Source organism: Bos taurus, chromosome 28 (genome assembly GCF_002263795.3).
Source record: "Bos taurus isolate L1 Dominette 01449 registration number 42190680 breed Hereford chromosome 28, ARS-UCD2.0, whole genome shotgun sequence".
NCBI classification, from domain to species: domain Eukaryota; kingdom Metazoa; phylum Chordata; class Mammalia; order Artiodactyla; family Bovidae; genus Bos; species Bos taurus.
Genome location: NC_037355.1, coordinates 8,136,096 through 8,153,151, shown reverse-complemented (window position 1 = coordinate 8,153,151; position 17,056 = coordinate 8,136,096). Strand labels below are relative to the sequence as shown.

Genomic DNA, 17,056 nt, shown 5'->3' with positions numbered 1-17,056 from the left:
AAAAGGCAGAGGAACTAGAGATTAAAATTCCAACACTTTGATTATAGAGAAAGAAAGGGAATCCCAAAAAAACAATCCCAGAAAAACAAAACGTCTATTGCTTCCTTGACTACACTAAAGCTTTTAACTATATGGATCACAACAAAACATGGAAACATCTTAAAGAGATGAAAATACCAGATCATTTTACCTGCCTCCTGAGAAACCTGTGTGCAGGTCACGAAGCAACAGTTAGAATCAGACATGGAACAACGGACTGGTTCAAAATTGGGAAAGGAGTACAACAAGGCTGTATGTTGTAACTCTGCTTATTTAACTTATATTCAAAGTACATCATGTGAAATGCTGGGCTGGATGAATCACAAGCTGGAATCAAGACTGCTGGGAGGAATATCAACAACCTCAGATATGCAGATGATACCACTCCAATGGAACTAAAGAGCCTCTTGACAAAGGTGAAAGAGAATGAAGAAGCTGGCTGAAAACTCAACATTCAAAAAACTAAGATCATAGCATCCAATCCCATCACTTCATGGCAAATAGAAGGAGAAAAAGTGGAAGCAGTGATGGATTTTATTTTCTCGGGCTCCAAAATCACTGCAGACAGTGACTGCAGCCATGAAATTAAAAGATGCTTGCTCCTTGGAAGGAAAACTATGACAAAGCCAGAGTATAAAAAAGCAGAGACATCACTTTGCTGACAAAGATCCATCTAATCAAAGCTATGGTTTTTTCCAGGGGTCATGTACAGATGTAAGAATTGGACCATAAAGAAGGCAGAGTGCAGAAGAATTGATGTGTTCAAACTGTGGTGATGGAGATGCCTCATGAGAGTCCCTTAGACTGCAAGATCAAACCAGTCAATCCTAAACATTCAATGGATGCTGAAACAGTTTGGCCAACAGTCAGCTGATGTGAAGAGCTGACTCACTGGAAAAGATTGCAGACAAAAGGAGAAGGGAGGGACAGAGGATGAGATGGTTAGATTGCATCACTGACTCGATGGACATGAATTTGAGCAAATTCTAGGGGATAGTGAAGGACAGGGAAGCCTGGCATACTGCAGTCCATGGTGCTGCAAAGAGTTGTACAAGACTTAGCAACTGAACAGCAACGAAGCTTAATATTAAAAGATTCTTGCAAGAAATTGAAACTTACGGAAAATAAACACCAATAAAAATTTGAAAGACTGCCTGAAATTCCCCACCATCCTTTTCAGAGCTTCACATAGTTTCTCTGAAATCAAACAGGTAAAAATATCAGTAGCACTATAATGTATAATTCTTTTCATGACAAGAGCTTTTTAAAATAGTGGCCTAGCATTCCACTATTTGGAGGTTCTATAGTTTGTTTAATTACCTGGTTCTTATTGGCTATCTTGTTAATGAACCAGTAAGAAGTGTTTATATCCATTCAATAAAAAAAGAAAAACCCGTCACAAAACAAAAATACACAGAAAAAGACAAAGAAAGCAATCCCACTTTTAAGGTTAAGACTGAGAGTTTTAAAAACAAGGGAAAAGGACTCCTCTGGTGGTCGAGCAGTTAAGAATCCTCCTGCCATGCGGGGGACACGGATTCAATCCCTGGTCCAAGAAGATGCCACGTGCTTCGGGGCAACTAAGCTCCCGAGAGCTGCACCCACTGAGGCACACACGCCCTAGAACCCCTGCTCCACTGCAAGAGAAACCACTGCAATGAGAAGTCTGCACGCTGCAACTAGAGCATAGCTCCCACCTGCCGCAGTTAGAGAAAGCCCGCCCTCAGCACAGCCAAAAATAAATAAATAAAAAGCATAACAAATTAAAAAGATAATAAAAACAAGGAAAAAATTCTACAAATAGTATGGGCTTTTTAGAATACACTAAATTCTACATTATAACCACCCCAAGAGTCAAATGCCTCTTCTCCATTCCCCTTTATTCAACTATTAAATATTCTCCTACATAACCATGTCAGGGACTTCCCTGGGGTTCAGGCAAGAACCTCTTCCAATTCAGGGAACTTGGGTTCAATCCCTGGCCGGGGAACTCAGATCCCACATGCCAGGGGGCAAATAAGCCTGTGTGCTGCAACTGGAGGGCAGCAGGAGTGCCCAAATGAAGATCCCAGGAGCTGCAGCCAAGAGCCGACGCAACCAAATAACACATGAACATTTTAAAAATAAACAAAGATAACCAGGCCAGTTCAAAATGGAAAATTACCTGCATTTAAAATACACAGTCCCTTCGTGGCTTCCATCGTGCTTTCCCCGCTCAGGATTGTCCCATTCTACTCCTAACCAGAGTCCTGGCAGAACAAGAAAACCCAAATGAGAAATTAGAACAAGGTCAGGCTCCATTTCTCTGCAACCAAATACAGTTTGCAACGGAAACCATATCACAGAGACACCACTGGGGAAGAAAGAAGTCTTTAGGAAAAAAAAGTAACCTTGGACTCAGGACTTAATCAGCAAAGGCAACAGTAAGTTTGGTTCAAAAAAATCAACAAAAAAATACAACTGCAGAAAATAACTATAGCTACTGAGCACTTATGTACCAAAAACTTTGCTTTATTTCATGTTATCCTTACAACAGACATTTCATCTTTACAAACAAGATGTTATCACTATCTTCTTTTTAACAGTTCCTGAACAAATACACACTTTTTTGAGTCCTAGCCTAGCAATATGCTGTTCATAAAGTAAAATTATATATATATATAATTAGTATTTTTCTTCAATATAGGTAAAATAACACCTAAAGTCACGCATCTTCAGGTCATTCTAATTGCAGAAGCCAATACTTACCCACCATACTATGCCATGTATAACTCGTATCTTATATTTGCAAACCACATTAGTTTTCAGAGCATTCTCTTACCCTCCCTTCTCTCTTCTCCCTATATTTATTAAGCACCCACTATCCCATGGACAGAGGAGCCTGGTAGGTTATAGTCCAAGGCACCGCAAAGAACTGGACATGACTGAAGCAACTTAGCACACACACACACGGAACTGGGCTAGGTGCCAAAGTCTGTGAGACACAGAGTTTCACTTCTGGATCTACCCTCCTGTGGAGAACTAGAAAATCTAGATACACAATTTTAAAAAATCACTTTACACCAATTAGAATGGCTTGTGTCAACAAAACAAAAGAGAAAATAAGTGTTGGCAGGGATATGGGGAAATTGTTAATTTTATGCATTGCTAGTGGGAATGTAAAATGGTGTAGCTAACTGTGGAAAACAGTGCAGTGGTTCCTGGGCAAGCTACACACGGGATTATCACCTGATCTAGCAATTCTACTTCTGGGCAAACACCCAAAGAACTGACAGCAGGAACTCAAATAGGTATTAGTAGACTTGTGTTCACAGCAGCATTATTCAAAATAGCCAAAAGTGAACGGATGAACGGATAAACAAAGTGTCCAATGACAGATCAATTACTAAACAAAACGTGGTCTGTCCACACAACGGAATATTCAGTCTTAAAAAGGAAGGAAATTCTGACACATTCTACAACATGGATGAACCCTAAGGACTTTGTGCTAAGTGAACTAAGCCAGACACACAAAAACAAACAATACATTCATGCTACGTCATTTCAGTCATGTCTGATTCTTTGCAACTCCATGGACTGCAGCCCAACAGGCTCCTCTGTCCATGGGATGCTCCAAGCAAGAATGCTGGAGTGGGTTGCCATTTCCTCCTTCAGGGGATCTTCTGGACCCAAGGACTGAACTCACATCTCTTACGTGTCCTGCACCGGCAGGCAGGTTCTTCATCACTAGAGTCACCCGGGTTTTCTTAAGAGAGAAATGTTCAGTCCTTCACCCCCAAGTCCATGCACTCACCACCTGGCTCCCCCATCACCTGGCACTTTAGACCCAGGTCCACCTGGCACCTGCCTGCCACCAAGGGCAAGCGTGCCTGAAGCTGCCACGCCCGAGGCACTCTCCCTAGGGAGCTGCGCACTGACAAAGGAGTCCACAAGGTCTCAGCACCAGCTGTGGCTGCTGTGCGCGAGCAACTGTCCGGGGGTGGGGTGGCAGGACATTGGGATTGGCTTGTCTAGCACAAACCAATTTGAAGCTGAATAAAATTGTATAAACTGAGTCATTTCTGATTAACTCTGCTAAAACCACATCATGAAACTAGAGCATAGGAAAGAAATGTTTTCAGAAAAAAACCCAAGTTTCTAAATAATAGGTTCATACCCAATACTGATGACGAGGCATCATAACTGGGGCTGATAAAAATTAACTCAAATACAGAAATCATGTCCTACAATTAAAATAAACCCCAATGCCCCTGCTATGGACTTGTGGGGGCAGGGGGAACACTGAGTATTCTGATTCATAAGGTATTCTGATTCCCGTTGAAGTTAAAGGGGTCATACTGAAAACCTTGAAAACATGTGTGTTTACAGCTGAGCACATTAGGGCAAAATTGAGACCAATGTTAGGTCCAAGTAGAAAAAACCCTAGAACGTGTGGGAGGAATTTTAACAAGGTTTCTTTTGCAGTGAGGTCCCACATTCAACTCAGTTCAACCCAGAACAGACGACAGCCGTGGAAAGGGAGCCAGTCGACCAAGTCTCGAGGTCATAAACAGAGAAGAGGGGACATGGCGTAGAATCAGGGTGGTCAATGGGATGGGTCCCCAGTCTCTTCCTGGGACCCCTGCAACCTCCAACCCAGAGCTCCTGCCCAAACCATGGAATCTGTCAGGATTTCTAACTTGGGGTGTTTCCACTTCCACAACCCCCCAGGCAATGGGGAGTGAGGGGTCTGAGAACTTCTGGCTCCGTTTCCTGGGCCATGATGGGGAAGGCATCCTCGGCCACCCAGATAGGACCTCACCCCACACCCCAGCGCCTCTCCCCAAACAAAGGCGGCTGAATGTGGGGGCGGGGAGGGAGAGAGGCAGGACTCGGCACTCCAGGTTCAGTGGGGTGTCCCGGGCCTCTGCCCTGGAAACCCAACTGTGTGTGTGGTTCAGTCACAGCAGAGACGAAGTCTGGGGGCACCTATATGAGATGCCTAGAATACTCAAATTCATAGAAACAGAAAGTGGAATGGTGTTTGCCAGGAGCTGAGGGGAGGGTAGAACAGGAAATTACTGCTTAATGGCTACAGGGTTTCACTTCTGTAAAATGAAGAAGGTTCTGGAGATGAATGGTGGTGATGACTGTACAACATTATTCTACTTAAAATCACTGGACTATACAATTAAAGGTGACTAAAATGTTAAGTTCAGTTATGTAAAACTTAACACAATTTAAAATACATACACACACACACACATATATATATATATATCTTTTACACCACCAGAGAGCTAAAAAGGCACTGAAGAATTATAAGGCCAAAATCTGAGAGAAGAGGGAAACCCAGAGTTAAGCGAAGCCTTAGAGCAACTTTTTTCCCCTGGGCATCTGCTGATTCTGGCAGAAAAGGTTGAAAAGCTAAAAAGCTGAACAAAGCTTTGTTCAGCTTTAGATAGAGCTTTTGAGGGACTAAGGCTCCCTAGTGGCTCAGCTGTAAAGAATCTGCCTGCAGTACAGGAGACCTGGGTTCGATCCCTGGGTTGGAAAGATTCCCTCGAGAAGGAAATGACAACCCACTCCAGTATTCTTGCCTGGAGAATTCCATGGACAGAGGAGCCAGGCAGGCTATAGCCCATGATCGCAAAGAGTCGGACACGACTGTGTGACTTTCACTTTCACTTTTGAGGGAATAAGAGATAAATAATGAAAATCAGAGTCTCCCAAGGAAGGTGCAGGTTGCACGAAACCCTCTAGGTTTTGTTCTGGGGCTTGAAATGCTTTCAACCCAAGAGCAAGAAGGAGCCAACCTAAATAGACTAACCCCTGTAGCAACTGAAGGTTAACTTCAATCACATTCCCAGATGTGCTTAGATGATCTGGGATTGCTGTGGACCTTCTGCATCTGCCAGAGTTCACTTCAGTCCTCTCTGGAAGAAGCCACCACCACTGCAAAGCTCAAATTACAGCTCTTTACAACCAATATCTGGCACTCAAAGAAAAACAACTAAGCACGGAAAAAGACAAGAGTCTATGACTGGAAACCAAGAAAAACAACAGCCAACAGAAACTGACTAAAGAAGAGATTGCACCCAACTGTGTCAAGAGAGGCTGCAACATGGTAAAGAACTTGAACTTCATCCTGCTTCTCCAGAGAAACTTATAAGCCTGGAGAAAAGAAGACGTAACAGATGGGCTATAGGCACATAAACAGATGCACATTGTTGCTAATTATTAGAGAAATGCAAATCAAAACTACAATGAGGTACCATTTCACACCAGTCAGAACGACAACCATTAAAAAGTCTACAAATAACAAATACTGGAGAAGGTGTGGGGAACGAGGAACCCTCCGACACTGTTGGTGGGAGTGTAAATTGGTGCAGCTACTATGGAAAACAATATGGGTGTTCCTCAAAAAATTAAAAATAGAGCTAACATATGACCCAGCAATCCCAGTCCTAGACACGTATCCAGACAAGAATTAAAGAATTAAAAAAACTCTTAATTCAAAAATACATGACCCCTATGTTCACAGCAGCACTATTTACAATAGCCAAGACACAGAAGCAACCTAAATGTCCATCAACAGATGGATGGATAAAGAGATGGTATATGTACACAATGAAATATTACTCAGCCATTACAAAGAATGAAATAATGCCATCTGCAGCAACACGGATGAATCTAGAGATTATCATACTAAGCAAAGTAAATCAGAGAAAGACAAATACCATATGACATCACTTACATGTGGAAGCTACAATATTATACAAATGAACATATCTAAAGAATGAAAACTCCCAGATGAAGAGAACAGACTTGCGGTTGCCAGGTGTGGGGGGTGGCATGTAGGGAAGGATTGGGAGTTTGGGATTAGCAGTTGCAAACTATCATATGTAAGATGGATAACCAACAAGGTCTTACTGTATAGAATGGGGAACCATGTCCAATATCCTGTGATGCTTAAGCCGTAATAGAAAAAAAGAAAGAATATGTATATGTAAAACTGAATCACTTTTCTGTAGAGCAGAAAATTAACACAACATTGCAAATCAACTATAATTCAATAATATTTTTTTTTTATTCAGAAGAAAGAAAACTGGATACTGAAAGATCAAAAATCGCTAACAACAACACAACAAAAAAAAGCTGAAGGAGGGTGGATAAGAAGCATTAAAAGAGGATAGGAGAGAATAATTGAAATAGTAGTAGTCAAGTAGCTTTTGAGTTTCCTTGCAGCAAAAAGAAAAAGATGCAATCCTCTTGTTCAGTAGGAAAACCATCTCCGTTTTTTCCCATTCCCTGAGCTAACAATAATTTGTCACAGAGTGTTTGTTTGTATAAAGGGCATTAAGATAATGAAGAACACATCACACTTCATAGCATCTTTATAACATATCCACTGGTGTTTCAGAAGTGGCTATTTCTTAATTCAAGCCTCAGCCGAAGTCCAGGATAGAAAGCTTGGTTTTGTAAGGGCTCAGATGGTTTTATTTTGCTTTCTGGTGGCTTCCTGGTGCAACCAAAGGAATAAAAACTTAATCTCAAAATGGGACATCAGAATCATCTAGGGAGCACGTTTTATGTGATGAGTCCTGGAACTTAACTCTGAAATAGTGAATTAGAATCTCTTCATGTCCAAACTGAAAATTCATATTTCTAACAAGATCCCAGGTACGCTGCATTAGACTCCCCTTGCTAGACATGTTACTTTGGCTAGACTTCTTTCTAGAGTGAAACGACAGAGATTCCAAACTGAAGTCACTTACAATAAACTGAACAACAGGTATTCTATTTATCTGTTACTAGTCCTACAACACATGGTTGATAAGGGTAATAGTTTAGTGAAACAAAGAGCACATTTTCTGTCACTGCGGGCCAGTAATTACAGATTTTTATATTCATCACACCGATGACTGCAAAGTACTACGCTCTAACAAAAACCAACATATTATTACTTTCCTACAGATGAAAATTAAGTGTTCTAAGAACATTTTAAAAAGTACTTTTTCCTAATTCATTGTAATAACAACAATAATCAGTCAGTCAGTTCAGTCAATCAGTAGTGTCTGACTCTTTGCAATCCATTGCACTGCAGCATGCCAGGCTTCCCTGTCCATCACCAACTTCTGGAGCTTGCTAAAACACATGTCCATCGAGTCAGTGATGCCATTCCAACCATCTCATCCTCTGTCGTCCCTTTCTCCTCCTGCCTTCAATCTTTCCCAGCATCAGGGTCTATTCCAAGTAGTCAGTTCCTTGCATCAGGTGGCCAAAGTATTGGAGTTTCAGCTTCAGCATCAGTCCTTCCAATGAACACCCAGGACTGATCTCCTTTAGGATGGACATGTTGGATCTCCTTGCAGTCCAAGGGACTCTCAAGAGTCTTCTCCAACACCACGGTTCAAAAGCATCAGTTCTTCGGCACTCAGCCTTCTTCACAGTCCAACTCTCACATCCATACATGACTACTAGAAAAACCATAGCCTTGACTAGACGGACCTTTGTGGGCAAAGTAATGTCTCTGCTTTTCAATATGCTGTCTAGGTTGGTTATAAGTTTCCTTCCAAGGAGTAAGCGTCTTTTAATTTCATGGCTGCAGTCACCATGTGCAGTGATCTTGGAGCCCCCCAAAATAAAATCTGTCACTGTTTCCATTGTTTCCCCATCTATTTGCCATGAAGTGATGGGACCGGATGCCATGATCTTTGTTTTTTGAATGTTGAGTTTTAAGCTTTTTCACTCTCCTCTTTCACTTTCATCAGAAGGCTCTTTAGTTCCTCTTCACTTTCTGCTAGAACAGTGGTGTCATCTGCATATCTGAGGTTATTGATATTTCTCCCAGCAATCTTGATTCCAGCCTGGCATTTCTCATGATGTACTCTGCATATAAGTTAAACAAGCAGGGTGACAATATATAGCCTTGATGTACTTCTTTTCTTATTTGGAACCAGTCTGTTGTTTCATGTCCAGTTCTAACTGTTGCTTCCTGACCTGCATACAGGTTTCTCAAGAGGCAGGTCAGGTGGTCTGGTATTCCCATCTCTTGAGGAATTTTCCAGTTTGTTGTGATCCACACAGTCAAAGGTGTTGGCATAGTCAACAAAGCAGAAGATGTTTTTTTGGAACACTCTTGCTTTTTTGATGACCCAATGGATGTTGGCAATTTGATCTCTGGTTCCTCTGCTTTTTCTAAATCCAATTGAATATCTGGAAGTTCTTGGTTCATGTACTGTTGAAGCCTCGCTTGGAGAATTTTGAGCATTACTTTGCTAGCTTGTTAAATGAGTACAACTGTGCAGTAGTTTGAGCATTCTTTGGCATTGCCTTTCTTTGGGATTGGAATGAAAACTGACCTTTTCCAGTCCTGTGGCCACTGCTGAGTCTTCCAAATTTGGTGGCATATTGAGTGCAGCACTTTCACAGCATCATCTTTTAGGATTTGAAATAGCTCCACTGGAATTCCATCACCTCCACTAGCTTTGTTTGTAGTGATGCTTCCTAAGATCCACTTGACTTTGCATTCCAGGATGTCTGGCTTTAGGTCAGTGATCACACCATCATGGTTATCTGGGTCATGAAGATCTTTTTTGTGTAGTTCTTCTGTGTATTCTTGCCACCTCTTCTTAATATCTTCTGCTTCTGTTAGGTCCATACCATTTCTGTCCTATATTGTGCCCATCTCTGCATGAAATGTTCCCTTGTTATCTCTAATTTTCTTGAAGAGATCTCTAATCTTTCCTATTCTATTGTTTTCCTCTATTTCTTTGCAATGATCACTGAGGAAGGCTTTCTTATTTCTTCTGGCTATTCTTTGGAACTCTCCATTCGGGCTACTAAGAAACTCATATCTAACATTAATCAAGAAAAAAGCTAGTGTAAAATTTTGATGACACAAACAGGAGATTAAAAGACCTCTAACTACTGTATCAAAACCTCCTGGTAACTGCAAACCAGAAATGCACTATAAATATATAGTACATTTATATATACACATAAAGTATGTATACATGTACATATAAACATATATGTGTACATATATACATGGGCTTCTCTGATGGCTCAGTGGTAAAGAATCTGTCTGCAGTGCAGGAGACGTGGGAGAATTGGGTTTGATCCCTAGTTCAGGAAGATCCCCTGGAGGAGGAGATGGCAACCTACTCTAGGATTCTTGCCTGGAAAATCCCATGGACAGAGAAGCCTTGCAGATTACAGTCCATAGGGTCATACAGAGTCAGACATGACTGAGCATGCATGCACACATATATAAACACACACAGCAAAAAATGAAAAAGGAATTCAACCTCAACACTAAAGACAGTCATAAAATCATAAGAGAAAAAAAAAGAAAAAAGACCTACAAAAGCACATCCAAAACAATGAGCAAAATGGGAAGGAGAACATACATATTGGTAATTACCTTAAATGTAAATAGATTAACTACTCCAACCAGAAGACATAGACTGGATGAATGGATATAAAAACAAGACCCATATGTATGCTGTCTACAAGAGACCCACTTCAGATTAGAGACGCAAAGAGTCTGAAAGGGAGGGGATGGAAGAAGGTATTCCATGCAAATGAAATTCAAAATAAAGTTGGAGTAGCAATATTATCAGAAAAACAGGTCTTTAAAACAAAGACTGCTCCAAAAATAAATAATAAAAATAAAACAAAGACTGCTACAAGAGTCAAAGAAACACACTACAAAATGATCAAGAAGTCAACTCAAGAAGACAGCAATTGTAAATATAGATGAACACAGCATAGAAGCACCTCAGTGTAGAAAACAAATGTTAACAGACATAAAAGGAGGAACTGACAGCAACACAATAGTAGTGGGTGATTTTAGCACGCCACTTACATCAACTGACAGATCATTCAGACATAAAATCAACGAGGAAACAGAGGCCTTAAGTGACACATTAGAACAAATGAACTCAACTGGTATTTACAGAGCATTCCATCCTAAAGCAGCAGAATGCACATTTTTTTCAAGTGCACATGGATTATTCACTAGGATAAATCATATGTTGGGTAACAAAGTGAGCCTTGGTAAATTTAACAAAATTGAAATAATATCAAGTATCTTTTCTGACCACATTGCCTGAAGATTCTAATCTAATCTTCAATTACAAGGAAGAATTACAAAATCTGTAAAAAACACAAAAATGTGAAGGCTAAACAACATGCGACTTAACAACCAATGGATCACTGAAGATGTCAAAGAAACCAAAAAATACCTAGGGCTTCTCTGGTGGTCTGCTGCTGCTGCTAAGTCGCTTTAGTCATGTCCGACTCTCAGCAGCCCCATGGACTGCAGCCCATCAGGCTCCTCCATCCATGGGATTTTCCAGGCAAGAGTACTGGAGTGGGGTGCCATTGCCTTCTCCATCTCTGGTGGTCTAGAGGTTAAGAATCCATCTGCCAATGCAGGGGACATGGGATCACTCCCTGGTCAGGGAAGATCTCACATGCTGTGGAACAACTAAGCCCATGCACCACAACTACTGAGCCAACAAACCACAAGTACTGAGCCCATGTGCCCAACTACTAAAACCCACATGCCTGTGTTCCACAATGAGAGAAGCCACTGCAAGAGAAGCTCATGAACCACAGTGAAGAACAGCTCTCGCTCTCTGCAAGCAGAGAAAACCCAGAGGCAGCAATGAAGACCCAGTGCAGCCAAATAAATTAACAAATTTTTTAAAAAAGAAAAAAACAATCTCTGAAAACTCAACCACGAAAATATAGAAGACAGGAACAGATCAATCACAAGTACTGAAATTGAAACCATGAATTTAAAAAACTCCCAACAAACAAAAAGTCCAGGACCAGATGGCTTCACAGGTGAATTTTGGCAAACATTTAGACAAGAGTTAACATGTATCCTTCTGAAATTCTTTCAAAAAATTGCAGGGGAAGGAACACTCCCAAAGTCATTCTATGAGGCCACCATCACTCTGATACCAAAACCAAGGAGATCAGATCAGATCAGATCAGATTAGTTGCTCAGTCGTGTCTGACTCTTTGCGACCCCATGAATCGCAGCACGCCAGGCCTCCCTGTCCATCACCAACTCCTGGAGTTCACTGAGACTCACATCCATCGAGTCAGTGATGCCATCCAGCCATCTCATTCTCTGTTGTCCCCTTCTCCTCCTGCCCCCAATCCCTCCCAGCATCAGAGTCTTTTCCAATGAGTCAACTCCTCACATGAGGTGGCCAAAGTACTGGAGTTTCAGCTTTAGCATCATTCCTTCCAAAGAAATCCAGGGCTCATCTCCTTCAGAATGGATTGGTTGGATCTCCTTGCAGTCCAAGGGACTCTCAAGAGTCTTCTCCAACACCACGGTTCAAAAACATCAATTTTTCGGCGCTCAGCCTTCTTCACAGTCCAACTCTCACATCCATACATGACCACAAGAAAAACTATAGCCTTGACTAGACGGACCTTTGTTGGCAAAGTAACGTCTCTGCTTTTCAACATGCTATCTAGGTTGGTCATAACTTTCCTTCCAAGGAGTAAGCGTCTTTTAATTTCATGGCTGAAGTCACCATCTGCAGTGATTCTGGAGCCCAGAAAAATAAAGTCTGACACTGTTTCCACTGTTTTCCCATCTATTTCCCATGAAGTGATGGGACTGGATGCCATGATCTTCGTTTTCTGAATGTTGAGCTTTTAGCCAAGTTTTTCACTCTCCACTTTTACTTTCATCAAGAAGCTTTTTAGTTCCTCTTCACTTTCTGCCATAAGGGTGGTGTCATCTGCATATCTGAGGCTATTGATATTTCTCCCGGCAATCTTGATTCCAGCTTGTGCTTCTTCCAGTCCAGCGTTTCTCATGATGTACTCTGCATAGAAGTTAAATAAGCAGGATGACAATATACAGCCTTAATGAACTCCTTTGCCTATTTGGAACCAGTCTGTTGTTCCATGTCCACTTCTAACTGTTGCTTCCTGACCTGCATACAGATTTCTCAAGAGGCAGGTCAGGTGGTCTGGTATTCCCATCTCTTGAAGAATTGTCCATAGTTTATTGTGATCCACACAGTCAAAGGCTTTGGCATAGTCAATAGAGCATAAATAGATGCTTTTCTGGAACTCTCTTGCTTTGTCCATGATCCAGCAGATGTTGGCAATTTGATCTCTGGTTCCTCTGCCTTGTCTAAAACCAGCTTGAACATCAGGAAGTTCACGGTTCACATATTGCTGAAGCCTGGCTTGGAGAATTTTGAGCATTACTTTACTAGCGTGTGAGATGAGTGCAATTGTGTGGTAGTTTGAGCATTCTTTGGCACTGCTTTTCTTTGGGATTGGAATGAAAACTGACCTTTTCCAGTCCTGTGGCCACTGCTGAGTTTTCCAGTTTTCCAAATTTGCTGGCATATTGAGTGCAGCACTTTCACAGCATCATCTTTTAGGATTTGGAATAGCTCAACTGGAATTCCATCACCTCCACTAGCTTTGTTCGTAGTGATGCTTTCTAAGGCCCACTTGACTTCACATTCCAGAATGTCTGGCTCTAGGTCAGTGATCACACCATCGTGATTATCTGGGTCGTGAAGATCTTTTTTGTACAGTTCTTCTGTGTATTCTTGCCATCTCTTCTTAATATCTTCTGCTTCTGTTAGGTCCATACCATTTCTGTCCTTTATCGAGCTCATCTTTGCATGAAATGTTCCTTTGGTATCTCTGATTTTCTTGAAGAGATCCCTAGTCTTTCCCATTCTGTTGTTTTTCTCTATTTCTTTGCATTGATCACTGAAGAAGGCTTTCTTATTTCTTCTTGCTATTCTTTGGAACTCTGCATTCAGATGTTTATATCTTTCCTTTTCTCCTTTGCTTTTCACTTCTCTTCTTTTCACAGCTATTTGTAAGGCCCCCTCAGACAGCCATTTTGCTTTTTTGCATTTCTTTTCCATGGGGATGATCTTGATCCCTGTCTCCTGTACAATGTCACGAACCTCATTCCATAGTTCATCAGGCACTCTATCTGTCAGATCTAGGCCCTTAAATCTATTTCTCAGTTCTACTGTATAATCATAAGGGATTTGATTTAGGTCATACCTGAATGGTCTAGTGGTTTTCCCCACTTTCTTCAATTTCAGTCTGAATTTGTCAATAAGGAGTTCATGATCTGAACCACAGTCAGCTCCCGTCTTGTTTTTGCTGACTGGATAGAGCTTCTCCATCTTTGGCTGCAAAGAATATAATCAATCTGATTTCGGTGTTGACCATCTGGTGATGTCCATGTGTAGAGTCTTCTCTTGTGTTGTTGAAAGAGGGTGTTTGTTATGACCAGTGCATTTTCTTGGCAAAACTCTATTAGTCTTTTCCCTGCTTCATTCCATATTCCAAGGCCAAACTTGCCTGTTACTCCAGGTGTTTCTTGACTTCCTACTTTTGCACTCCAGTCCCCTATAATGAAAAGGACATCTTTTTGGGGTGTTAGTTCTAAAAGGTCTTATAGGTCTTCACAGAACTGTTCAACTTCAGCTTCTTCAGCGTTACTGGCTGGGGCATAGACGTGGATCACTGTGATATTGAATGGTTTGCCTTGGAAACGAACAGAGATCATTTTGTCATTTTTGAGATTGCATCCAAGTACTGCATTTCACACTCTTTTGTTGACCATGATGGCCACTCCATTTCTTCTGAGGGATTCCTGCCCTCAGTAGTAGATATAATGGTCATCTGAGTTAAATTCACCCATTCCAGTCCATTTCAGTTCGCTGATTCCTAGAATGTCGACATTCACTCTTGCCAACTCTTGTTTGACCACTTCCAATTTGCCTTGATTCATGGACCTGACATTCCAGGTTCCTATGTAATATTGCTCTTTACAGCCTCGGACCTTGCTTCTATCACCAGTCACATCCACAGCTGGGTTTTCTTTTTGCTTTGGCTCCATCCCTTCATTCTTTCTGGAGTTATTCTCCACTGATCTTCAGTAGCATATTGGGCACCTACTGACCTGGGGAGTTCCTCTTTCAGTATCCTATCATTTTGCCTTTTCATACTGTTCATGGGGTTCTCAAGGCAAGAATACTGAAGTGGTTTGCCATTCCCTTCTCCAGTGGACCACATTCTGTCAGATCGCTCCACCATGACCCGCCCATCTTGGGTTGCCCCACAGGCATGGCTTAGTTTCTTGAGTTAGACAAGGCTATGGTCCTAGTGTGATTAGACTGACTAGTTTTCTGTGAGCAATGGCTGCCCTTTGCTGGAGCAGCCGTGAAGAGATACCCCACGCCCAAGGTAAGAGAAACCCAAGTAAGACGGTAGGTGTTGCAAGAGGGCATCAGAGGGCAGACACACTGAAACCATACTCACAGAAAACTAGTCAAGGATATCACAAACACAAAAAGAAAATACCAGGTCAGTATCACTGATGAACGTAGATGCAAAATCCTCAACAAAATACCACCAAACCGAATCTAACAATATACTAAAAGGATCATACACCATGATCAAGTGGGAATTATTCCAGGGATAGAACTGTTTCAATATCCCCTAGTCAACCAGTGTGATACACATTAACAAAGTCAAGAATTAAAACCATGTTATCATCCTAACAGATGCAAAAAAAGCTTCTGACAAAATTCAACATCTATTTCTGAGAACAACTCTCCAGAAAGTGTGAACAGAGGGAACATACCTCAACATAGTAAAGGCCACATATGAAAAACCCACAGCTAACAACATACTCAATGGTGAAAATCGGAAAGCATTTCCTCTAAGATCAGGAACAAGACAAGGATGTCCACTCTCACCACATTTATTCAATGCAGTTTTGGAAGTCCTAGCCATAGTAATCAGAGAAGAAGAAACAGAAGGAATCCAAATTGGAAAAGAAGATGTAAAACTGTCACTGTTTGCAGATGACATGATTCCATGCAAAGAAAATTCTAATGATGCTCCCAGAAAACTACTAGAGCTCACCAATGAATTTGGTAAAGTTGCAGGATACGAAATTATATACAGAAATCTACGGTATTTGTAGATCTACTGTATAGTGCATTTCTATACACTAACAATGAAAGGTCAGAAAGAGAAATGTAAGGAAACAATCTCATTTATCATTGTGTCAAAAAGAACAAAATACCTAGGAAAAAACCTACCTAAGGAGGCAGAAGACCTGTAGTCTGAAAACTGTTAAGAGACTGATGAAAGAAATCAAAGATGACAGAAACAGATGGAAACATACACCATGCTCCTGGACTGGAAGAATCAATATTGTCAAAATGAGTATACTATCCAAAGTAATCCACAGATTCAATGCAACCCCTGTTAAATTACTAGTGGCATTTTTTGCAGATCTAGAACAAAAAAATCTTCACACGTTACTGACTAGGGGATTTTTGCAGAAACTAATGGCTGTGGCCAGAGATTTGTTATGCAAGTGAATACTGAAACATCACCAGTCAATAATGTTTGGGTAACAGAAGATGTATTAATATAGCTCTGGTCTTTAAACTGTTAAGATTTGTATGGAAACACGACAGACCCTGAAGAGTCAAAAAAAAAAAAAAATAGAGCTGGAGTAATCAGATTCCCAGACTTCAGACTATACTATAAAGCTTTAATAAAACAATATGGTACTGGCACAAAAACACAAACACAGATTAATGGAAAAGGATAGAAAGCCCAGAAATAAATCCACACAGCTACTTGCAAACAGTACAACTGACAAGGGCTTAATTTCCAAAATACACAAATAGCTCACACAACTCAATAACAAAAAAACCCAAACAAGCCAATTGAAAAATGGGCAGAAGATCTAAATAGACACGTCTCCAAAGATGACATACAGAAAGCCAACAGACACATGAGAAGATGCTTGACACTGCTAACTAGTAGAGAAATGCAAATCAAAACTATAATGATGTATCACCTCACAGTGGTCAGAATAACCATCATCAAATAAAAGTCTACAAACAAATGCTGGAGAGGGTGTAAAGAAAAGGGAACCCTGTTCCCTTTTAGGAACTCCCTACACTGTTGATAGGAACGTAAATTGGTATAG

General features: G+C 41.0%; 1 protein-coding gene across 3 annotated transcripts in view; it reads right to left on the bottom strand.

Moving 5' to 3' along the window:
* TBCE (tubulin folding cofactor E) overlaps positions 1-17,056 on the bottom strand; it is an 88,993-nt gene that overhangs the window by 35,288 nt on the left and 36,649 nt on the right. For all 3 annotated transcript variants that reach the window (XM_005226206.5, NM_001038032.2, XM_015460927.3), the window contains 1 exon segment: positions 2,204-2,288. In XM_005226206.5, the coding sequence (XP_005226263.1) occupies positions 2,204-2,288 (85 nt within the window).